At 37.5% G+C, this 26,073-nt stretch overlaps 1 protein-coding gene across 4 annotated transcripts in view; it reads right to left on the bottom strand.

Moving 5' to 3' along the window:
- Positions 1-2,191: 2,191 nt before the first annotated feature.
- Positions 2,192-26,073, bottom strand: part of PTAR1 (protein prenyltransferase alpha subunit repeat containing 1) — a 31,949-nt gene continuing 8,067 nt past the window's right edge. Inside the window, exons 3-8 of one of the 4 annotated variants that reach the window (XM_059833910.1) lie at positions 18,282-18,348; positions 12,835-12,939; positions 8,702-8,915; positions 3,102-3,418; positions 2,490-2,542; positions 2,192-2,420 (exon numbers count right to left, since the gene is read on the bottom strand). In XM_059833910.1, coding sequence (XP_059689893.1) covers positions 2,194-2,420; positions 2,490-2,542; positions 3,102-3,418; positions 8,702-8,915; positions 12,835-12,939; positions 18,282-18,348 — 983 coding nt within the window. In that variant the 3' untranslated portion in view covers positions 2,192-2,193. Of the gene's footprint in view, positions 2,543-3,101; positions 3,419-8,701; positions 8,916-12,834; positions 12,940-18,281; positions 18,349-26,073 lie in introns of all 4 variants that reach the window. The other 3 variants (XM_059833909.1, XM_059833912.1, XM_059833911.1) reach the window with 3 other exon arrangements.

Here is a 26,073-nt window from a genome sequence, read left to right as displayed (position 1 = left end):
CCTGCCACTAATATTTTTCTCATGAACAGATAATTTTTGCCAAGGTAAACACAACACACAGCTACGTTACTAACTGTCTAAATAATCTAGGGCCAAGAACGTGATCCTTAATACATTGCCAGCTGACTTCACACCTTCCAGGTTTGTACTAGTCATTAATGGGTTAATCAAGCTAACCCAGGCTACCATACATGCTTTAATGTATCTTTCATACTCAAAAAACATCAGGTCCTCTGGGATGGGTAGAAGTTCTTGCTCAAGTTAAGTTCTTAATTTCAGACTCCGGTTTGTACCTGAACCTACCCATTTGTCAGTGGTCATAGAGACAACATCTTAGGATGAAATTATCCTCTCAAGCCATTCCCACACCTCCTTCACACATCGATTACATTCTTCTGCAACTAAAACCACCAACCAAGACAGCATCCCAGAGCACCTCAAAACAAACAGCATCGTAATACATCCCTAGCTATACAGAGGCAGATGTGGATGAGACAAACCTTTGCCATGGAGCTGTAGCCTAGGTCAGTCTTATCTAGGTACTGTAAACAGACGAGTGTAAATTCAGAAATGTCTCTGTCAGCTACTCTGTGCCTGAAGTGAGTTACGAATGTACTCTCTAAGACTAGAGGTGGTCTGTCCTCATTTTGAGCTGCAAGAGTAACCCCCATCCAAATTATTTAGAACTGTTGGAATTCCACATTTTGAGGGCCTTTTTTCTTTCCAGATGATACCTTTTCAGCAGGCTGGCTTTTTTTCTCCCTCATTGTTGCTCTCTCTGCCTAACAGAAACAGCAGCTTTAAACTTCTCACGGTCAGGAGGCACTTTGGGCAGGAGAAATATACAGCGATTTTGGTGAAGACTCTAGCTTGAAAATCTAATCCCCTCAGTGAATAGTCTGTTTGGAACAGAGGTGATGTTGCCACTGTACAAACTTCTACAGCTGTACAATGTTTCTCCCCTGGGTCTTTGGACCAGCAGAATTCCATTAACGTAAAAAAATCCCTTATCTAGACGAGTTCTAAGGAAATGCCAAAATAAACCATTCACATTTAATTTCACTGAAATAGAAATGTGTTTGAAATTCCCTTAAAATTTACAGTTATGTAAACAGAGATGTATGGTTGGAGAATTGCTCTTAAGGAAGAGTCAGAAGAAAAAAACCCAAAGATTGAAGCTCTGCAAAGAACAGAAGAGATAGCTCCCTCCTGCTGTCTTTTTTTTGAATTGTATAGTCTCAATGACCAGTCAAAAGAATTACTTTTTATTCCATCATCTATTGAACTTGCATCGTCTTGGTTAAATACAAGTTACCAATGTGTGATTTAGCAGGCTGAGATTCTGTAGTGTACATAAAACATTCAGAAATGTGTATTAAGTGTCATTAATTCTAGATTGTTGAGATTAAATAAATAAATACCACGTAGGAAATTAAGGTAAAGTAGTCTGTTTTAAGAAAAGTATTTCCAAATGTAGCTTTGACTATAAATGTGAGTGTGAATATGTGTGTCTGAACTATCATCTGTCACATTTTCCTCTATCTGCTTTTCAGGATTTCAACTTCATAGACTTTGCTATCAAGCTCATGTGACAGGTAATAAGCAAACAAAAACCCAGTTACAATAGTAAAAGGCATGGCTCCAATACTGTTACTGGAGGCCTGAGAAAGAAACACTGCAGTCTGGTGTTCTCCCAAAGGTTGCTAATGCAAAAGCAGTAACACTCACTGAATGTAGTCTGAATCCAATCCAATCCAATTAGCAAGATGCCACTATAGTAGAGGAACAACCTGAAAACAGGTTTAGCTGATACTGACAGATCCTTCTATTCTTTTTCCAGACACTCTGGTTCAAAAGCATTTCAGATTTTTTTAAATTTTTTTTTAAGCCGAATGATTCAGAGTCCACATTAATGCACAAGTTAAAAACCAAGAAAATGGCATGGTAGGAAGCTGACATAGAGTGATTTCTTAAAAAGATTAAAGAACAAACTCCATTTGCTTAATAAAAAGGTATGCCAGTTCTTTAATAAATAAAGTGACAGACTTCTATTCTGAATATGAACTTTAGGACTGATCATTAAAAGAGTGAGAAACACATGGTTAGCTAACAGTTGCAACCAAGACATGCATTTGTGTCTGAAAAGAGAATATTGCACTAAAAGAAGAACCCTGAAGGCTTTAAACTCTTCGTTCACTGACCTAAAAAAGTCACTAACCATTTCCTATAAGCAGTAGCAAACCTGGCTTGGTCTGCATCCCTACAAGTTGATAATACTTTATCAATGAACCGGTATTCCATTTCTGGACCAAGAGAGTCCTGCATAGGAGCACGCTTCAGGCGTTTTGTTTCTTGGGTATAACCTTGTTTGCTGCTGGATTCATTCAAACCATCAACATCCATAGCTTGTGCCATGTGACCTGTCACAGGACTGTGGTGGGAATTATTCAGAGTTTCATCACTGCTGTCCACAGATGATAACACCGCACTCAGAAGAGGAATTTTGTTGCTTAGGTGGTGCTGAAGGTAGAACACACGCCTTCTTCAGAAGAAAAGGAAAGAAGAAAAAAGAAGAAAAAAAAAAAAGTCATGCACTGAAAATAATCTGCTCTTGCTGCTGAACAGCTTCAATTCATTTGCCATCGTACTAGATTCCCCCACAAACGGGCACAAAATCTGCTGTCACCCCTTACACTCTACAAAAAAGGGCTCAATGGCAAATCTGCTGTTACCTAGTCAAGCACATACACCCAGCTCGCTAAGCAGAGGTTTTCTGCAGCTGATCCATCTTCTGCCTATCTTCTGCTCATCTTTTGCCCTTTAAACATTTTAAGTGTGAAGAGGCTGGGATCTTGCATCTCTTGCACCATCTACAGGGACAAGTGGAGCCTATATCAACAAGATCCTTAAGCCCAATCAAATTTTCCATTCAATAGTTCTGATTATGCTCTTGAATGTTTTTCAAAGGCTTAAGACATGGTAGCTTAGAAATCTTTTATTGAGTGGTACCTCTTAAAATTAGAACAACAATTTGTCTGGAAATATCAGGCAAAGAACAATCCACAAATCGGAAGGACACTTTTTTGACCAAGTCCTCTTACCTATGACACCACAAGGTTTCATGCCCTGGGTAAGTATCAATCAGTTCAGTGCAGAGCTCCAACTCTTCCTCTAAACAGCAGGGGAGATCCACGCTCTGCTCTTCCGCACAGGCAGCTTCTGCCCCTGCACTCTCCTCCTCCTTTTGAAGGCTAGGGTTTTGCTCATTTACCATTTGATTTTGTACCAGTACATTATTGTCAGTTACAGTTCTGCCTATCAAGGACTTGAGTAAGAACTGGCGGTAATGAAATCCACTATGGTCTGAGACATGCATGGATACCCAATATTTAGTGGATGAAAGTTCATCAAGGAGAACCTGAAACAAAAAGCAGCAACAGTTATCAACCAGTATAAAGAAGGAATTTACCACCACTGTTTCTGTATTAAGGTAACCTCTTCTCTGGGGATTTCGGCCACTGTGGTAATGGTTTAAGAACACACATAGAAAAATGAAATAATCACTGAGTCTTTTCCACTGTGTGCTGACAAGTATCTTGGCATCCTTGCACAAAAGAAATTATACTTCTTCCAAACTCTGAAAAGGTAGGTGTCTGAGAAACCTTCCCACAGGGTGAGAGGAAAAAAAACCCAAACTACTTACAATGAGAAATGAGCAGTGGTTTAACAATGTCAAAATGGTCAGGAATAAAGGCTATTTAGAGGAGACAGAGGTAGAGGGTACACTGAACTACATGGATGTTAGTTACAAGTATTTTAATTTTTGCCTAGTGCATTATGGGTGTCAGAGGATGGGTGAGTTGCTTAAAAAAAAAAAGAGCATTTAAATTAATTTACACTTTCATTTTCCAGGAAAGCATGTCAACCACTAATATCATGTTCCAAGTCCTAGAGCCTGTGGAATACATAAGTAATTTGGTGGACTTGGTAATTGGTGAACTCCCAGAAAGGCTTTCACAATAACTGTGGTAAATGCTTACATTGGTGACTGCAACTGTATTTGTAACACTGCTGGCACCTATGAATTTTCTCTTAATTTTGAATGTTTTCAAACTGTCAGAATTTATTTCTAGGAAGATGGATGAGTTTGGCTACTGGGCAAACTTGTCTACTTTACTTTCTCTATTAGAAATAATGGTTGTATTTCTTTAAAAGCTTTAAACCCCCTTCCTCACATTGAACTCCAGAGGAAGAGGAAATTCTCCAAAAAGACCAAAACTACCTTTTTCATTTACTTCTAAAGACTTTGGATATAACCTTACTGGTATATTCTTGCTTTTAGTCGCTTTTTCTAAGCTACCTACGTCACTTAACAGGACTGGCTGATGCAAAGCAACCTTCACAGGCACAACTCTTTCCTTTTTCTCCTGCAGCACAAGAGGCATAGCCTCCCACAAAGAAAACCATGGGAACGTGCAAGGCTAGTTATAGACCTTTTGTGGTGCGTCTGTTCTAAAAGATATTAGACCAAATACACATGACGAAAATAGTGCCTTCTACCTAAGATACTCAACATGGTTTTTTAGGTCTTCACAAGAGATACCAGCATCGTCTTCCTTTTACAGATCAGCAAACTGAAGGGCACTATTTAAGTAACAGCCCACATATGGGATTCTTAAAGGTGCTAAAACTCCCCATCACCAGTTCTGCACTTGAAACCACAAGATCAGCTTCTCTTCTCAGCAGAACTGAACTTGCTATTTTAAATTTCTGATCATTAAAATTTAAAAGCCTATTAAAAACAACATAAGGCTCAAGGGTGATACCAGAAAAATCAGACCAGTCTTTATTCAGCTGGTACTTATACTACGCACATTATGTCCAACTTAGATCTCAGAATAATCTGATTCATTTACTTGACATGTTTATAAGCTACAAAGTTACAGGGGAACATAGTAATTACGCATTTTAACTCCCTGCACAAAGTAAACAGAATGATTCCCAGCATCGCTCCTTACCTGAAATAGAAAACCTCTTTTAGAAAAGACAGAAGATTGCCATTAAACCTCTGAGATCTACAAAAAACAAAGCCTCTCCTCAAGAGCCTCAGAGTAATAGTGGAAGATGCTTCAAACAACTGGAGGTAAAACAAAAAAGCCAGCTAATGTCTGAATTCCAACAGAGGTTCTTTCTTACCAAGCCAGTTTTCTCCATTTCCACACCAAACAGCACAAGCCCTTTGCCATTCTTGTGTGAAACAAAGAGGAATTTATATGAAAACATGTCTCTCTCCACTTGACAACCTCTCACAAAGGGTCCTCTTCTACCTTTGATGGTAAGCTGAGTGCCATGGAACTGGCATTCTGCTCCAGGTTAGGACATAGGAGGTTGGTGAACTTTGCTTCAACCTCTGGGTCTGCACTCCCTCTTATACACTCCCTGACCCCGTGCTTGCTTTTTTAAAGTGCTTACCCACCATAAACTGCAGCCCAAAACATCCTCCCTGGTCTGGGACACTGGGGAAATGAAACGGAACTGTATCTGGGGAAAAAACTTAAGGATAATCAGATAAATATGACTATGTCCACTCATACAAAAGACAGGTACCTTTGGAGGCCCAGTCATCTACGAAAAAGACAAGGCCTTAGTGGGGATGTCTACAGGAAAAATTACTTTGTGTCTTATGAACATACTTCTATCTTCTGGGCATCACACAAGAGAGGTGTTGCCTCATGACAATCACTTGTTACTTTGCTTGTTTTTTTTTATTGTAGGGCCTGATCAGTCACTCTCCATCCTGTAACTATGAAGTTGAGTATTCCTATCTAAAGAAAATGAAAAAGTTTGTCCATTCTTGCTGAACTACATCCTATTTTCGTACCTGCACGACTTCTCTGAAGCATCATGGTATGTATGAATTTTAACAGACTATACCAATATTACTCTCTCATTCTGGTTCTCCAACTAATTACGCACCCACCTATTAGTAGGTGTCTGGATCCCCTGTTTTTCCCCATTAGCTAACTGTACTATCATGTGAGAAAGCTGAAATCAAGCTTTCTCGTCCTTTTCTTAGGCAAAAAGATTAAATTGGTTTGGAACAATCTGTTCTTGACAAATCCTTAACTGATATTAACGAACACTATTCAAACACTACGTAAACTTGCTAATGTGGTTCAAATTCTGCAAGAAAAACAACTTGAGATTTCTATATTCAAACAAGACAATGTTTTTTACTGTCTAGCATAAGAAAGAAGAAACATCAATATTCTGTGAGAAAATCTTCCTACAGGGCCAAAACTTTCTCCTCTAGTATTGTATACCTTTTTCCCAGAGTTTGAACTGAGATTCTGTCTGCAGAAGCATTAGGATTACCAAACCAAAGGAAAAAAATCCAAACCCTACCAAACAACGTACCCCCTCAAATCCCCCAAAGCAGGCCAACAGTTTCATAAATGACAAACCTGTTTTGAGAATTCTTATTTCAATGATAATACAACATGTAAGTAATGTTTCTGGGCCTTCGTTTTCTTGTATGCCATAATAAAAACTGCCTCAAACTACAGGCAAAGTTTGTATCATAGCAGAAATGCGGCCCTAAATAATAAAGGGTACTCTAACTTGAGGCAACCTTGCAAGAACTAAATGGCTGTAGAACCACAGTGACCATTTTATCTGCTGATTTTTTCAGCACAGTTCCAGTCTTGCATCTTGGTGACATTTACCATTCTTTTCAGATATTCTAACACACAAATGGCTGAAGGTACAAAATGAGACATCAAGCAAGAAAACAACCTGCATATTTTTGTGAAAATATGTAATGCCTGCTTTTTCCCTATCCTCCTTCGTATTTGCTTTTTTCCTCACATCACATCTTGCAAATAATCACTTTCTAATTCTGGCTTTTAAAGTTACCTAGACACACATTTTATCTCAAGATTCTCTGTTATCTTTTATGTTCCACACTTTTTCCTAATTTGCCTGCATCCCAAACACCTTCTACTAGGCCGTCTGAAGAGATGCACTGATGGTGTCATGAAAAAAACCTAGAGTGAACATGGGAGACTTCCCAATGGGTTAAACACATTCAAGAAACAGCAGCACCAGTGAAATTTTGCCAGAGGTAACAAAAGCCAGTTGGACAAAACTAGAGGAAACTATCACTTCCTTAGTAATCAGCCTAAAAAGAAGACCAGTAGGGGAACTGGGATGGTGGGCAAGACAAATGGACTTGGGAGTGATCGAACAAATTTAAAACACTTCCTTCACAGGCATGCTTGTGACTTGTCACACAAAGCATTGACAACTGCCAATGAATGAACCCACCAGAATAATTCCAGCTCTGAAAAGAGTTATTTCTATCACAATGCAATTCTTTCTGTTTATTTAAATTAGTAAGGCAGAACAAGTGCAAAAAGCACTCAGGGTGTTATCCTGATCTCCAAACTACTGTTAACTAAAGCATAAAATTACTTGTGTTTTAATTAACAGTGCTAACTTTCTTCCCACTCTTTTTTATAAAGCTGTTAAAGACTTCACTGAAAGTCCATGTTTCCTATTGATATAGACCTCTAACCCTAACTTCTAACCTCCAATCTACCTCAATCATGTAATTCTTGTGAGTTTTCCATAATTACCTTTTCATACAAACTTGCTAGGCAGACGAATCCAAATTCCAGGCTGCCTCCCTCACGGAGTCTGGTAGTATATAGCAAGTATGTTCCAATCTGATACAGCTATTTTTAAAGTTTCTCACATGACAAATAACAGGAAACATCAGCAAAACAACATCCATTGCTAGCAGTAGCTGGCCCATAAGACATAAAAATAACAGCTATACCAACTCAACAACCTCCACTAAATTCCTCCCTCACTCCCCTATGTTTTTACAGGATGGCAAAATGCAGCGGCTGCCATTAAAAGTGCGACTGATGTGTCACTGTATCAGCCTAATACTCACAAGGAATTCACCTAACAGAAACCACAGTATTACAAAACTGCCTATATAATTTCAGACTATGTCACATTAACTAATTCAATTTGCTGCAGATCTTGATGTTTTAGATACTACCATGCGATCTGAAATATTTGTCACCACGTAAGATGTTCCTGCTGGAGCTGAAACAGCTTCATCAGCCCTCAGTTTAATGCTGTCAGAAGATATTGTTGGAGCTGAAGAAACTAGTTACAAGCACTACTATGCTTTCTCTGAAATTCCCAGTCTTTACTTAATCCTTCCATATTCTGAAACCACAGATAAGCTGAATAAGGGTATCAAAATGAGAACGTCACATTACATTATCAAAATAATGTCATGTATTATCTTTTTCTCTATTAGGAATTTCAAGATTAGTGCTAGAATTATTTGCAGTTGCCCCTTCTTTATTTCAGCTCACACAGTCCCATCTATCCTCCTGCCACAAGTTCATTAACACTAAGGACCAACAGACAAATAGAGCATTGTACATGGGCAAGAAAAAAATCTATTCTTTCCAATAAGCAGAATCTGCCTACACTGGCAAGAAAAATGCAAAACATACTTGTTGCAGTATTTTGCCTGGTTTTTTTTAAATATTCTCAGCTACCTGTGGTAACTTAATATGATACTCTTCATCCATGTCATACAATCTGCTTGGCAAACCAGTATTATTTTTTTTCTTAGACAAGGAAATTTAAGACTTTATTCACTATTGTATTATACCTTGAGAGTCAGCTTTCCCAAATGCTGTAAAACCCAGATGCGATGGGACCAGGCATTGTAGTTACTTGGGTATCTCCCAGCAGCTTCAGAGCAGACATTCATTTCCTCCTGCACTAGTCGGTGAATTCTCTCCACAGGTGCTGCTCCCAAGTTTCCTTTAGTCACAAGACTGGGCAAGGAGTTTTCCTGAATCAGTTGTTGCAGCACCCATCGTCTGGTTAAACGATGTACAGTGTTAATGGTGAGAGAGCAATTTTAAGAGAAAAAAAATGTTTTTTCATTTATACAAATCAATCAAACCTTTCTGATATTTGAATTACCTGAACTACACGGTAACTAAATGATGAATAAGCAGTAAACATAACCATCTGAACTCTTCCCATACTGAAAGCTATGACTTTATGATCACACTCCAAAATAACTTAACTCTAGCTGTATTTGTTTGTTCACTCACTGTAAGTGGTTATGGCTAATTACAGCATACTAAAAGAAAACAGCAAATTTATGAAAAAAATGCAAGGACTGTCTACATGATATTTCTAATGGGCTCCTCTTTCAGAGACTTGTATAGCACTAAAATGAAGTATCCAAAATGAGACAGAAAAAAGTGATTCAATAAAAAAATAAATTGTGCTTTGTGAGTATTTTTTACATTCGTCAGTACTGCATAAAGCAAGCCAAATTAGTTTCTGTACATCACCAGCAGAAAGAAAGCGTGAAAGACTTAGGGTTTCAAAGGCTACATGTATAACCAAAACAAATATTTTTACTGATGAATTACACATATTTGATTTGAAGTGGCTCAGATAAGCACAGATTCCTACACAGCTTTTTAATTCTACTTTGGACTGACTTCTAGTAGTATATTTAGATGAGTATTTTGAGAGGTGTCCTCAATGCTGCAGAAAACATGCGTCCACAGACCCTACACTAAAAGGTCCTACAAAAAGGGGATCACAGATGTATAGACTTCCACGCAGCAGCATGTGTCAAGAGAATTGCAATGGGCCCATGTGGAATGCTCTGGAAAGCTGGACATCCTCCGGTCTGCAACATGGAGGTTTTTCTGTTTTGTACTCGCTCATATCATTTCCAAAACCAATTAATTGCTACTTTCAGAAGGGTGTCACTCCTGGTTAAAAGAAATCAATAAATAAAATAAAAATAATAAATTAATTTTCTTTTAAAAGATAATTCTATTTTGCAATTCGTATACAAAATTGCATATAATAAATATAACCAATAAAAATAGATAAGCAAACCACTGTTAAAAAAATTTGGTAATCCATCTCCTTTGAAAACATTTATAATGTTCTTGTTCACTGGTATTTTTTATTTACACTATGTCTTTCTCTCTTAGTTTTTTTAAAAAAAGATTTAAACTATTGGAAGACAGTATTAAAGATAATTTATAAGAATGCACTTTTTAAACTGACTGCATTTCTCAACAGAAAACACAAGTAGTGGATTGAAGCCAGTGTTCATACACTGGCTTCCTATAACATTTGTTATAACTAAAGATGTACAGCCAAACAAACCATGCTCTCTGACTGTTGTGTAAGTTTATTTTACGAAAGGTAGTAATTTTGAAGACTTAATTTTTGCTTTTAGAAAATGCCTTTAATCCAAACATCACCATTCTTTCACTTCAATCAGCAGATTTGCAAGAAATGCGAAATTCTAAAAATGTCTAGACATGAAAGCTATGAGTAGAGTCATTCCTTTAACAAAAGATAAATATTAATTCAGTGATGTTGACTTCTGAGTAAACCCACAAAAAGACAAATTATTTTGATCTTAGAATTATTTCAGTTTCTTAAAACTAGCATTTTTTATAAAATAAGGAATTCAGATAAACTACATACAGAGGAGGGTGTGAAAAAATACAGACTTTGTAGTCTCTGTGGCTACAACAGAAGAAAAAAAATATAAATATATAATTATAAAATGAAATCTGAGCTATTTTTTGCATGGGAAGAAAGAAAGACAAGCACAACCTCAGAAGATTTAAAATGTATTTTTGGTACCTGGTGAATATCATGGTATTATTTTGGAGGTTTTTAAGATAACATTTTCTCCAATAAATTTGGAGAAAAGAAATCCCATTTCTTCTGTCACTGTATGCATGTTCCTATTAATATTACTATTGCAGTTCCTGGAACTATCACAAGTGAATACAGGATTATTCAGTGATAATTGCGCAATCAATAGATATACCGACTGTATATGCACAAGACCTATATGGAACCCCCCAAAACGTATCGCAAAAGGCCATATCACAGAACATATGACAGCTATTTTGATATCTTTAGCGAGTGCATCTGCCACGTGAAAGAAAAAAAATTTGCATATGTTTTACTGAATTTTGTAATTGTCCCATTCTATTTTTTTGCATTTCTGTCTGAAATTTGGTATCATGGGGGAACAGAAAACACCAGATTAATCACTATGCTGATGCAGAAAGAAAATTTTTGCACATCTTATTTTCTATCATGTATCAATCACAGTCAGTACATCCAAGTGCAAGCCAAATATTTGTATAATCATCCTCAAATATAGTTTTCTGGTTTAGGCAAGTATGAGAAAGCGCAACAAATTATAAAACAATTAAAATACTCCTAATTTAAGATTGCATAGAAGTTACAGACAGAATTTTTATTATGTTTAAGATGTAAATAAATATGAAGAACCTACCATTCTGACTAATTTCATAAAAATGTGTTGATCATCATAATGATATGGATGTCACCAGTTTCAGCACTAGTTACATGCAAAAAATCATAGTTTTCCAGTGTTAGCTACCATGTAGGAAAGGTTAACCCATGACAAACTGCAAGATTTTTTCCCATTATTTCCACATGCTCCTTTTGCTTCCAACAAAGCAATCAAGCAACATGAGTCAGTAGCATGGAGATGATGAAAAGCAGTTGAAGAACAATAAAATTAAAAACCAATGTTGCAGAAATTCGTCAGTGTTGTTGCTGTATCAATGCTACTAAGAAAGAAATTAGCATGAATTAAGTAGATGCTTTTAAGTTAAGAAACACCTAGGAATATTCAATGTATTACATTCTAGGTCAACTTTGAGACTTTTAAGCTCATGCACTCACAAAGAAGAGTTTACCAACAACTCCATCTTCCAAAAATTCATATGTTATCAGTATAACTGAAGCTTTATTTATATTTTTGATAATGAATCCCCTAACAGGGTTATCAACTTTACGGTTGTCCCAATGCTGGACATGCAAAACGCAAACACTGTGAACTGTTTTCCAACGTGTTATATTCAAATCTTTTCCAAGCCTGTCTAGAAAAGGATGAGTTATCCTGTGAAAAATACATCATTATTAAAAAAAAAAAAATAAAAAAAAAATAAATCCCACACATACCGAGGTTTTTTTGTTTGTTTGGGGTTTTTTTGTTTGTTTGTTGGGGTTTTTTTAAACAAAGTTGAGCAATGAATCTATACTTCACTTGGCTGTGCTACAGGCATTTTATGTACACTCAGTCATGACTGAGATGGTTAGCTTTCCGCGTTTTTGTAATTCTGGAGTTATCTTTTCCAAAAATATGCTCTGTTATTTTAATATTTAGTAGTGGTGACTTAATGACATTGCTTAAGTTAGAAATGATAAAAATAAATTTACCAAACTAAAAAGACCAGTATTGAATGGAAAAGAACTCAACTTTGGTTACAAAGATTAGCTTTTACAGATTCTTGTATTTCTGAAATGCCTGTAGACAAGCATTATAGTAGTAAGTTGGAGGAGGGAAAGAGGGAGAAACCCACAATGCTCAAGTACTTTCTATTGATGGAATCAGAATTCTCAGGCTGAGAATTTTAGGTGCTGCAAGACGTGATAAACCTTTAGGAAAATTTATCCCACCTCCAAAGTTTATTAAAAAAATATGCAGCAAAAAAGGTGCACATGATTTTAGTTCTAAGTGTAAAATATGGGCAGGTATTTTCAAAAGCCAAAGCATGGTATTTTACGATGACTGGCTAAAAGAATCTGCTATATTTCTAGATGTCCTCCTTCATCTATGGCTCTCCTTAACCCAAGCACAGGAAAAAAAAAACCCTAGGAAAAATGTTTAAGTTGGGGAGGCAACAGAAGGCAAGGGAAACAAACCTATGAATCCATGTTTCTGGACTCTTTGGAAACTTGGTTAACGCCAGTTTTCCAAGATGCAAATCTTTAAGTGGATTTAAAGTGCCAGACAGTATTAATTCTTTCCTACAAAAGATAAAATAAATTTGTATGAATAAAAGAAGTAACCTGAAAAACAGAACACAAATCCCAGTAACAAATAGCATGGCATTTCCTTTGTATCATAACAGAATTTCACTGTCAAACTACAAGAGTTTAAAAAGCCTTTGGTGGATTAACCCATTCCGCTCTGCTGTATCTATGTGCACCTTATTCAACCAGGCACAATAAAATAAATCCAGATCAAAGAACTTTATCTTAATCTGAACACATACAACCCATTTGTTCCCCAACCTACCCAGGAATCACTGAGTCAACTGTATTTGGGTGTGGGTCTCCATCACATTTTCTGTTACTACCCAGAAAGCCAAGGAGTTTGGGCTATGTGTAATGCCTGTTGAGAATAATGTTGCTTTTATCTGCACATTCTAAAAGCATCTTAACACAAGCAGCTTTTTTTTGTTGTTTTTTCTTTGATACAAGGGCTGCCAATAGGGTTACATATATGACTAAACATTTCTTCTTGAAATTAAGCCCTTAGATCATTCTGCACATCTGAAAATACAGTTACTCTTCCACACAGCCTCCCCACACACAGACACACTTACTATTGGTTTTTAAATGGCTCAAGATACAGTATCAAGGATCCCTACATTTAGAAAGTGGGAAATATTCTGTGTGTGTAGAATGTTTTTCAAACTTAACAGAAAGGCTGAAATCGCTAAAATTTACTTATGTGTAAAACAACTTTTTGTTTAAAAAATAAAAGAATTTGCCCTAACAAAACTTAGTGTCATCCAACATAACCCTTCCCAAGGTACCTCTGACACAGACAGAGCAAAGTGGAAGTCCGTATTTATCTTTCTCACCTGCTTTGCACAGAATTCCCTTCCCCACGCCCTATTCTTCTTGCTAGCTTTCTAACTCTTACTGCCTGTCCCAAGCATGTTCGTAGACATCACCTCATCAGCGTTTACTCCTAGGACATCAGTCTCCATATCCTATTCTCCAATCTAGTAGATAGCAGCTTTGAAGTAAAGATACAGTAAGTTCCAAAGTTACCATTTGCAGACAGGAAACATGCATTTCCTAGAACATCTACAAGTCACAATTAAAAACTGAGAGTGCAAGAATTAGAAGCAGTTTTGACATGGGTTTGGTGTTTTGGTGTGGGGTTCTTTTTTGTTTTGGGTTGTGGGTTTGTTTGGGGTTTTTTTTTGGTTTGGTTTTTGTTTTTTTATAATTTATGGTTCATCATAATGATACGCATGGCACCAGGTTCAGCAAGAGGAGCACTAATAGGTTAAGAGCAGATGATGAATTTTCTGATCAAAAAAAAAAGTGGGGGAAGGGGACAGGGAGGAGATACACTCTGAAAAAAGCTGCTATCCAGTAAGAAGGTAAAACTTCTCTGCAGTCTGACACAGAATACATAATGTGGTTTTAAATTTATGGTCCCAGTCTCACAGAAAAATTGACATATTCCTTTAGTGTGAGCACTTATTGCCATTTTTTGTCTGTTCTGGAAGTTTTCAGCAGGAAACTGACTCCACCTGGTACGTGTGGGCTTTGTGTTGCTTTAATTGAACTGTATACCACAGTCAGAAGCTTATGGTGGCAACACTTAACAGCGAGCAACATATTTCAAATTCAAGAAAAATGGTGAGATGTATACATCTAGGCACTAGCCTAGACCCTTCTTTTGCTACTGAACCAACAGTTGAATAAATCCTTAAGGAAGTTTTGCTCCTCATATGTAGTGAAGTCAGTAGAGAACTCTCTGCAGAGATCAGAAGCATAGCTACTGGACATTTGTTTTTTTCTGAATCAAGTTCCAGCATGCTTCAGATTAGATGCTTTTAGCAGGCGCTCAACAGGAAATCCAGGTATACCAGTCAGGAGCGGCAGAATGACCAGACTGTTCAGTGCCAGTGCGTTGACTTTTGCAAAACAGACAAGAGAAAGATTCAGGGAATGTAAACACTGGAGCAGGTGGAATAATTGCCCCATTACTGCAATGCAAAAGGTGACATTTTGGTAAAAAACACTTACCACATGGACAACGAAAAAGCAGCCTAGATCAGTCTAACACTCAAAATAAATGCATGTACATACTTAGCAAATATTTAGATTATCAGGCCACCTACCTCCCAAAACCTAAACTCTTGGTGAAGAAATTGCTCTCTCTATATTAAAGCATTAACTGTAAATAAGTAGGCTCACACATATTTATGCTTAAAGTAAATTTACTCTTTTGCAAAGTTGAAGAACATTACAGACAAGATTCACTTTCACTGCTGAGAAGTTTCAATTTGATTTTCAAATAAGAGATCCTCCCATTCACAAGTAAGAGACTTCAATCACAAGTATGACTAAAGTATCATATACTCCCAAATAAACCTCTTTCAAGCTCTTTCAGCAAACATCGAACTTGGCAAAAAAATGAGCTAGAAATTGTATATCCCATGTGTACCATAGATAATTTTTCAGTCTTCAGAGTACTAGCTAACATAAAAGATAATCTGAAATTATTTTGACTTGCATTATGTTTTTGCTGACACCTTTGAAGTCATTGATTATCTGATAGAAAAAAGGTTCACTTTTCAGACCATCTTGTTACCTTATGTGTTTTGACTTTTGCTCAGTTGTACACGCCAGCAAGTGTATCAGCAAGAACAAAAACACCTATGACAATTCCTTTACAATCACTTACATAAAGAGTTTGGTCATTTTAACTTGGAATATTTTCAACTTTTAAAAACATGGGATAACTGAAATTATGATTAACAATTGGAGATGTCTTGTTGACCATTCAGTATAACAGGGATTTCCCTCTGAGTTTTAAGAAGCAACATGTCTCCTATTGTTTAGCATGCATACACCATACAATTAGCTCTTGCTCAGTTCTCATGGTTTATGTTACAGTCCCTGCCCTTCTGTGGCTTCCCAGTCACTTCTAATTAAAACAAATAAATAAAAGACAAACCTACGCGGGCATATTACAATTGTTTAGAACAGCTCCAAAATCAAGATAGATAACCTATTTCTTCCTAGCAGGTAACACATTTGAAGTTTTATGTTCTCCTGTGCTTCTTTAACCAGATACAACCTTCTGTGATTGTCAGCTGAGCTGAAACGCTCATTAGCCTTCCACACTGCCACTCCAGTCTTCTTGCTCTGCCAAGAAGGAAGAGATTTCCTTTTCCACTCTCGAACAACCCTCTTCTTGTATCTTCAAATTAAGTGCTATTGAGTGAACCACTCTCTCTGAAGCTCTCAGCAGAGAATTCAACATAGGAAAAAGGGATTATCCCAGCCTAATGTAAGTCGTTAAATTCTACAGGAAACACTCTGTGTGCAGAGCTGCTATTCAGTAAATAATTATTACACTTTTTATTTTTTAGGCTACTTAGAGTCTATGACACTTTTTTCCCTTAAAATAAAGCAGTAAATTTGTGTGTGAAGAAGGTAAGATGAATCTGGCATGACACACATCCTATGAGCAAGATGAAAATATCCCATGGCAGATCCACCATGTTCTGCAAGCAGAGTGCAAGTCCCAGACAATTAGTTCCCAGCTTTACCTAGCTCAGAATAAGGATTTACTGCCAGCATCTATGCAGAACACAGTCCGTCCTCTACTCTGTGACTGTATATGCCATATGTCTGGCTAGCTTGCCCTGTCATTTACTGAAGTAGGAATTTCACAGAAGAGAAGCTGAAATGTTGTGCCAATTAAGCGCCTACCCTTCAAAAGAACAAACTCCCAGCAGCACCCTAAAACAACAAAGCAGTCCCTTGGCTAGAGCAGGCTTGGTGGTAAACTCCACAGCTACTGACTGGCTGGTATAACAACAGCTTCTCTCTGAATGCTAAACAGAGCTTCAAAGACAGACCGCCAACCAGGCCACTGCCCAGGAATTCAGGGGGCAAGGCCACCTTCTGTAGTAATTTGTATCCTTTGGTAAGCCATAAACATCATAAAAGAGAAAACATTCCTCATCCATATTCCTTAACATTTTTAATTCCATTTACCACTTTGAACTACCCCTCTCATGTACATAAGAGCAAACTCTTCCAGCTGTCAGGCAGAAAAAAAGCCAGACTGATAAGGATTTGCATTAAAAAAAATAATTCCACAAAACCTAAACCAAAAACCTGAATTCAGTTTTTAAGTACCACAAGATTACTTTACTGTAGTAGGTCTGGTACATACACATGCTCCCAATTCTATTTTGTCACTTGAAAGCTACTCAAGCTATACATTTTCATGACAGTAAGCCCTTTGCTATCACTTTCATTCCCCTTTCTTAGTCCTGAGATGCTAGAAAGATACAGATCGCAGCAGAATCCTTCAGAACTACACCAGCACTGAAAGAACAAAGAAGAAAAAAAAAAAAAAAAGCTGAATTTGCCACATCTAGGGCCGACGGCTACCCACAGCCATCATCTTTCTAGGTAATTTTGTTAATTTTTCCTACTGGAATAATGCATCTTAACTACAAAAGTCCTATTTTTAAAAGAGCCCTCCTAGACAGTAACATATAGTCTTCTGTCAGCCCTCCAGCCCTTCTAAAACTATTCCTTTAAGACTGTCTCCAGTCTGACCTAGGCAGAAGAAAGAGAATATTCCCCCACCTCTGAGATTTACACAAAAATTATCAGATTACAGGGTTTTAAAGAATCGTTGCTTCTGGGCTACATTTAGAGCAAGGAGGTAAATTCCTGCTCCTTCTCCATAATGAGTCCTGGACAGGTGCTGCACCATGAGCAATGGTGAAGCTAGACTAATCTCAACAGGTACAAGAAAGGAACAGAGTCTGGGAGAATGTGTCTGGAATAAAGGATAGCTGCCTTCCTCCCCTTCTCTTGCAGTGCATCTATTGAGGGCTATTCAGCTTTGATGAGCCGCACTGGTTATAGCAGGTGCAAGGACTCAGGTATAATATTCAAAAAGGGGTAAAATGAAAACAGTGAAGACAGACAGCAGACATCAGATGGGCACTACATGATTCAGCGAAAAGGAAATGCCCATCTAAAGGTTACAAATGGCCGCCTTTAACTGACAGGAGTGGCGGTTCAATGGGACTTATATCCCCCAAAAATGTGGGCCAAACATGTGCCTTCACATGCAGCAGTGTAATATTTAGCCTGCACTACGAGAGAAAAAAAAAAAAAAGGAAGGAATAAAAGGCAGTCTGAAACTATCTGCAAGGCATACAGGATAGAAGAGATTTTTAACATTCCTTCAGCACTCCTTAGCTGAAAAGCTCTTGCTGTGTCACTAATTACCACTTAAAACAAAGCTTACAGCCGACTTGCACATAAGGCCCAGGTCTTTCTGATGTCATTCGCTGAGTGCAACATACCTCACATTCCAAGCAGTGGTGAAGTCGGGGTTCAGCAGCAGCAGGGTACACGTGATATCTATCAGCTCTAAAACAATTGAACAAGAGACAAAGATTAGTAATGACTCACACACAGCAGCATTCTCTCGGCGCTCCCTTATTCCCTGTCCTTCCTCGAAGTCTCTCCTCCGCGGGCTGCTGTACCTATGGATGCCCACCTCTGCAAAACACTGCTGTGTCTCATTCCAGAAGAAATGCTAGCTTAATTTAAGAGGGAGGAAAATCTGCCATATCCTCCCTTTTTGTTATTTAAAATAATGGATTTCTGACTTGCTAACAACTCACACCTAAAGTTTGCAGCTGGAAATTTCTGACCTCTACCTGTATTGCTATTAACAAACACAGTATGCCCTCAGCAAGGGACAGCCACTACATAGAATCCTTGGGTATTCAGTGATTTAAATTGTAGATACACTGTATATAACATAAACAGAGAATTCTTCAAAGAAAATCCATCGATTTTTAAATAAGATAGTACCATTAAAAATATACCCTACTATTTCAGTACAAGTCTGAGATGCAGATGGCTGCTACATATTATACTGTTATAAAAAATACACATACTATAAAAAAAACTGTAGCTAGGAAAATGAAACACCATAACCGTGAATTAGGATCACAAAATAACTCCGCTACCTAACTGCACAGAAAACACTTTAAATACATTCTGAAGTGACAGGCTTGCTTCAGACTGAGGCTTTCAGACTAATTCACTAAAAAAAGAACAAATAGAACATTTGCACCCTTGTGTTTAAGCACTAAACAGAGTGTAGATTTATGTATTACACTTATTTTTAACAACGTTGTAAAAACAAGACTGAGATATACAGTTGCTGAGAATGGAAGAGTAATTTCATTGTAACCTAGTCTTTTCTTTTCCACTCCACTGCACCATTTTTGAGTCCCATCAGGGTAACAGTGGGGATTCATGAGGCATCTCCACTTAAGCTTGAGATACCAAGGACTGTCACTGCGTCTGCTCCCTTAACCTCTGCTCTCAGTAGACACAGCATTAGATCAGTTAACCTATCCTGCAATCACAATTCTTAAATTTACATGGTAATTTTGCAACTGAGTAAGAAGAAACTTGCTTCAAAACTGAACGTGACTATCCAGGCTTTTACTGCCAAGAAAGTTTGGCTACATTCTCTCCTAATCACCCTGCATTTTAAATACTAAATAGATTGTACTCCAGGTGATTTCCAGCAAGTAAGAGGCACTTTATTACTTTTTAAGGAAAAAAACAAAAAGGAAAAAGAGGGTATCTCATGGAACTAGATCTCTAGTTAGTGCAGTTCATATGACTGTAAAATGAAATGTTAAAAAGTCACTGATGAAATGCAACAATAACAGAGCATATTAATTCAAAATGCAAAGGAACACGGCTTCATGTATCTTTCAACCGAGACTTCGAGAGAAGTTAGTATTTAAGTGGGTTAAAAAGTGGAATTCCTTTGTGTATTACTGTATGACTGCTTGTTCATTTATAGCCAACAAAGTAATTTTGTGTTTCCGATGATGTTGCCATTTACGAGAAACATGTTATACCATCATATAATGCATAGGGGAAAAAAAAATACTTTAGTGTACTCTGTTGATTTTGCACTAAGCTGTTATGGTGATATTTTAAAAATTACCTCAAGGAACTAACTCAACTTTCTGTTTTCATGAGTTTTAGTTGAGATTTTTTTTCCTTTAATAAAAGATTTCCTTTCACACCCCTCTTTGTTACTAGGGAATTATTATTTCTCATATGTGCAAAGCTTCTTCCTAATTTGCCGCCTAAATGTACAGAGCTTTTTCTTTGATTTACCCAATCCCTGAACCAGCAAAGTACTTCAACACCTATATAATTTTAGATGGATGAATTGCCCAATTGACATATACAGGATTACTCACAGATGTAAAATTAAACACCTACTATGTGTTCTGCTGGCTACTGTTTCAATTTTACACTCAAAAACTTCATTGGCAACATCTAACAAAACACCAGTTTTATAAGGACCTATAGTTAAAATTGTGAGCTGTCATTGTTTCATGCAGATTTTCCATTTTACTTTCTCAAAACATTAGTCGTTATTCTGTATTTTTAAAATACCTCAATTTTACATATCACAAATATAGATAATTAAATGCTCTTATTATTCTGCTATTATTACGTTGTGTCATAAATAATACACACAAATTGCCCTTCAAAATGCAATAGTCCAAGAGCTAATAATAACTCTTCCAAGGTAATATAAATCTTCTTTACATCAAATTCACAGTACCTACTACGTGGCAACTGAGAGTTTCTTCAATGAAAAAAAAAAAAAATAATCAGGAATTACAAGCTTTGTTGCTAACACAAAGCAAGGCTAAATACCTTTATTCGGTTAATTGCATTTTTACCCCACCCAGCCAACTTTCTCTCCAACCCGTGATTATTTACAAAACCAACCAACCAACAACAACAAAACCCACCAAACCCAAAAAAACTTTAATACTAGCTTCTTCCCTAGACAAAAGAGTCACATATCTTTTAAACTCGCTTTAAGTTATATTTAATCTAGACTGCCAGCAAATTGCTGGCTTAGTATACTTTTATGAAGAGTTCAGTGCACCAAATCTAGGTTGACCAACACTTCCCATGGTGAACTTTATTCTCAGCTGCTTATCACTTTGCCAAGAGGTCAGTGGGCTGCATCTAAAGGCTCCAATGCTCAACCATGGTAAGTATCAATGCAACAGGACTGTGCAATAAAGGATATGTCTGCAGGACTTTTTCATTTGTTAGAGAAGGGAAAGGTGTTTGCTATAGGAAGGAAAGGTGAATGAAACTGTGCAGTGCAGGATAAGAAGAAATGTAGAGACTCAGCAAAATGCTGCAAACAACAGGATTAGAGGCAGTTCTGAATTAAGTCATAAAAAATTCTGACCTTTTGAGTGTTGGATTTTCTAAATACAATAATGGTTTTAGCAATGATTAGGTTCTACTACTGTATATGCTATGGTTGACAAGACACGTTAAGCAAAGCTTCTTACAGCCTAGTTCAGTCTTTTGAGTACTTTTTAGAAACTGTTTTCACAGTCTACATGACTCCACTTAGAACAATATAGTTTGTTTATCCTACTAAGTCATGACTTTCAGTTAACATGACTATTCTGGTAACGTCACAGGTCTAGAACAGCACCAAACAGAGCCCAACTTAAACAGAAGCTTGTCTACCATTTTGTCCATTTTCCTGTTACAGAGGTTCCCTGTATCCTGAACAATTTAAAAGTACTTTCTGCTGGACACATTTCAAACAAAATATAGCATCACAGGTGATCACAAGGTACATGTCCTTTTGTACATTAAAGTCTCCCCAGCTACAAAAGGACAAATATGACAATATGTTTTTAGGTGATTTTCTTTTTAAATACGGCTGTATCCAGATTTTTATTTTTGTAAGTGTATCACACCAAGATGTGCTTTTCAGAAGAGTGTTGTAAAAGTGGAAACAGATTTATGGGAAGTAAGGATATTCTGGGAGTATGCACAACAATGCTTTGCATAAAAAGAGAAGAACCTTGTAGCAATTTCAGAAAACCATCTCGTGATAATACAAATAATACACATGCATAAATTAAAAAAAATATTGGAAAAAGGATGAAAACATATTGTAAAATCAAGATTTCTAAACGGGAACAATAGCAAGAAAGGAAGCAGTCGTGATTCTGGATTCCAAGTATCCAAAAGAAACCATAACTAAATTAAACTTCTGCCACAGTAAGCTGTCAATGACTGACTATAAAGAACTTCCTTCTCCCAGGATCCTGACAGAAAAATATCAGACACCACATCTGAAAGCAGACGCTTGAATCAGCACCCTGTTTTTCTTCTCTGTTCTATTTAAAATGGCTTACAGTAATTTGAACAACACAAAAGAGGTAACAAGAGACTACATTTGCCACCACTGTTTATTACAAGGATCAATAGAATATGCAATTGAGTTTTGCAGCAGTAATAAACAAATCTATCCTTTCACTACATTCAGAAGAAAGCAAGTACCTTGCCAAAATTCCAAGATTGCACTTTCGTCTACAGAAAGGAATTTGGAGGAAAATCCTTGAGGATATTTCAAATGTACAGAAAACATAACATCTTGATAGAGTACGCCTACTTATGCCACATTAGAGACAATTCTGTAAGTCCAGCTGGGAAAGACTTCCGCCTTCATTCCCTCCACCACTGCAGTTCAGTTTCTGCTAAAATTTCCTATCAAATGTGAAACTCAATCATGGTAAAACATACTAAACTCTGTAAGCTGTACCTTGCTTTACAAACAGGTTATTAACATGGAGGTCCTGATCATGTTTTACTGTAGTGACACAACATGTTAACAGACATGAAAACGCTGCAGATCACCTTTTTTCACGCATTTTAAAACGACCTTTCTAATTGAAGACACAAAGGAGAATGGTTTTCTTCTTTTGAAAATGAAACGCCAAACAAGTCTCAACAAACAGGCAATAATCTAAACTTCTTGCCACTCCAGTATTTACTGACTCAGTTTTATGATCTGCATTTTGAGAGGAAGGGTTCTGCAAGGCTTCGTCTGGGAGGGAAGCAGAGACACTCTTCAAGCAGTCAGTGCACCATACCATCCTGGCGGAATAGGCACATGTCACAGTGTCACCACAACACAGCGCCTGGACAGATGTGAATGGAGCAGGGTGCCAGCACATAAGAACCCAGCTGCCTGTTAGCTAATGGGTATCGGTGGTGTCCAGCCTCCCAGTGCAAGAGTGACACAAGTCTCACTGGTTTGTATTTCACGTTGAAACAACAGGTATTTGCATGCCAATTTCTAGGGGAGGACTTTTCTGTAACATTTGAGACTGAAATTAAAAGTCTCCCTGCAGAAGATCTGCAGCATAATCAAAATACATCTCCAACTCCTACTGCAGACCTGCAAAAAACACTGCAATGAGAACCATTGGTTTTGCTAAGACTGCCTGTGCTAGCAGGTTCATCTCTTTAAATGCTAAAATTTGTTTCTGGCTACATGTCAGAGTCAACATTATTTGTAATCCTTACATTAAAGCTCTTTATATTGAATTTTATAATCATCGGCATTATAAATTATGAATTTGCAATCAGAGCACAATCACTGGTTTCTATCAGAACTGAATGCATCAGCAGCAACTTGGTGGCAGCTACCAAAAAGATCCAAGTCTTACTAGGTCCAACCATAAACCACAGATACCAAGTAAGAAATGGAAGTTACCTATGTTAGAAATGCACATCCCCTTGAAATAAAAGTCTTTTAAAGATGTCTGTAATGAGAAAGAATATTCAAGAAAATAAATGACATGAAAATAAAAAATAAAGGGCAATGTAAAATTGACAAAGTCCACAAAACATTTTTTCCTAGATAATCACATGATGGCATGACATGAAACCTCTCTTGGGGTACACACACACGCACAAAAAAAATGTTAGACAAAAATAAAATACAGACAATCAACAGATCGGTAATACCTAAGAACACGTGAAAACACTACAACTTTCTTAGGCTACTCTTCTGAATGGAGAATTAACTCCAAGTATCAAGCCAGTGCTTTGTTACTCTAACACCACCCAAGGTACACAGCCAGTGCTGGAAGACTGTATGTTGCCGGTGGAATGGGTTCCTCTTTATCATGATCTGGCTTGCGAAGAGGTAAAAAGTTCCTATGACCCCCTCCTCATCCACTAGAAGGCAAGCACATCCATGCACACATTACGAACTTTCTCTGCCATTTAATGTTACTCTTCAAAATGCTTGTGTTATGTATCAACGTGTTTGTAATAAGGAATTAAAGTCTGTTTAATGACTCTAGACCCCACCTTCAGGCAAACAAAAGTAGGAAACATTCATTGCCTTAAGAATGCTCCTTTGCCAAGATTCACTAGAGACCTCAATCTTCTTTCTCCATATCACCCCTGAATGCAAAAGAAGCTCAAGTGCACATTTATAGACTTGACTAACACCATCTGACCATCCCTTATCCTACACTTTAATAGTGGTAAGTGCACAGCTGGCTTCCTCCACTTAAAGTGAAAAGACTAGAGTAATAAAAAATTAAGAAGAGAAAAGCAAATGGCAATTATATCAAGAAAGTGATGTTACTAACCAGACCTCTTTTCCTGATCTACGCAGACCTACTCTCAAAACCTATCTGTTCTAAGATGGTACAGCATGTTAGTTATATGATGACTAGATGCTAGAGTCTGCATCAGATGTCTGCTAGCATCCCGCTACTTAAAACATAATTATTTAACTCACTAGTTCATCACGCAACCAGAGAGACTGCCTTTGCTATAGCTGCAATCAACACAACCAAATGGATGGTGGCTGTTGGGTAAGTTCCAGGAGGGGAAGGTAGTCCAAGACAGTAATTTTAAAGCACAATGGACACAGCCAGTGCTTTATGATTAGGTTAGTTTCATGCAAACAAAAAAAAATTAAAATATGGTAACAGCCTCAAACTGAAATCCAGATGCATGTGAGATACTAAAGATCTGAACTCTGTGAGTGGTCATGAAGTGTTCTTCAACGGAAAAGATACTCTTTCCGGGAGACAAAAATGTGAAAAATGCCACAGCAGGTAGAAGATGCTAGAAAGAAGCCTCAAAAACACTACGAATAAACACCAAGAATAAGACACTGAGATAAGCCTAGAGTAAGAACATTTTTTATGCTGACTGATATTTAGAAGAGATGTTAAACCATGAACAAAAAAATTAGTTTCTTAAACTACAGTTACCCCTTTTCATTCTTACTCTGAACAGAATAGGACAACTTGTAAGCAGCCAAATATCTCCCATGTTGCACCTGTTTATAATTCTTCAAATAAATTCTTCAAATAAAAGTATTTTTCATGCAAGTAAAACAAATGAAAAACCAAACCAAAAAGATGAAAAAGGAAATAAAGCTTTACAATTACAGAGCTGTATGGCCTAATGACTTCTGGTACCACTACGTCTGAAAAACACTGCACTTGTTTTACATTAGATCCACCCATCACCACAGTTTTCCTTCTGACTCAGGAATGCAGGACAAAATTCCTTCTGTAAAGATTAACATTGCTTCCCTAAATCACTCACCGAAATAAGTCATCTCCCTCTAATCCCTCCAGCTTGGGCAAGACAGAAAGGATTTACATTTTCAACTAAGCAACCCTATAACTTGTTTAGGTTGCCAAGATGCACAATCCAAACCCTGCCCTCACCCCCAGTAACATTCAGTTATTTCAGAACAGGTTAAACTGTCTTTAAGAAGGGCCAGTGTAGTGTCAAAAAAGGTAAATGATCTGGATGAAGGGATTGAGTGCACTCTCAGTAAATTTGCAGATACCAAGCTGGGTGGGAGTGTTGATCTGCTTGAGGGTAGGAAGGCTCTGCAGAGGGATCTGGACAGGCTGGATGGATGGGCCAAAGTCAATTGTATGAGGTTCAACAAGACCAAGTGCTGAGTCCTACACTTGGGTCACAACAACCCCATGCAATGCTACAGGCTCGAGAAAGAGTGGCTGGAAAGTGGCCCGGCGGAAAAGGACCTGGGGGTGTTGATCGACAGCTGAATATAAGCAGGCAGTGTGCCCAGGTGGCCAAGAACACCAATGGCATCCTGGCTTGTATCAGAAACAGTGTGGCCAGCAGGACTAGGGAAATGTTTGTACCCCTGTACTCAGCACTGGTGAGGATGCACCTCGAATACCATGTTCAGTTTTGGGGCCCTCATCA

This window comes from Gavia stellata, chromosome Z (genome assembly GCF_030936135.1).
Source record: "Gavia stellata isolate bGavSte3 chromosome Z, bGavSte3.hap2, whole genome shotgun sequence".
NCBI lineage: Eukaryota > Metazoa > Chordata > Aves > Gaviiformes > Gaviidae > Gavia > Gavia stellata.
Note: the sequence above shows the minus strand (reverse complement) of the source record. Positions and strands in the feature narration are given on the sequence as shown.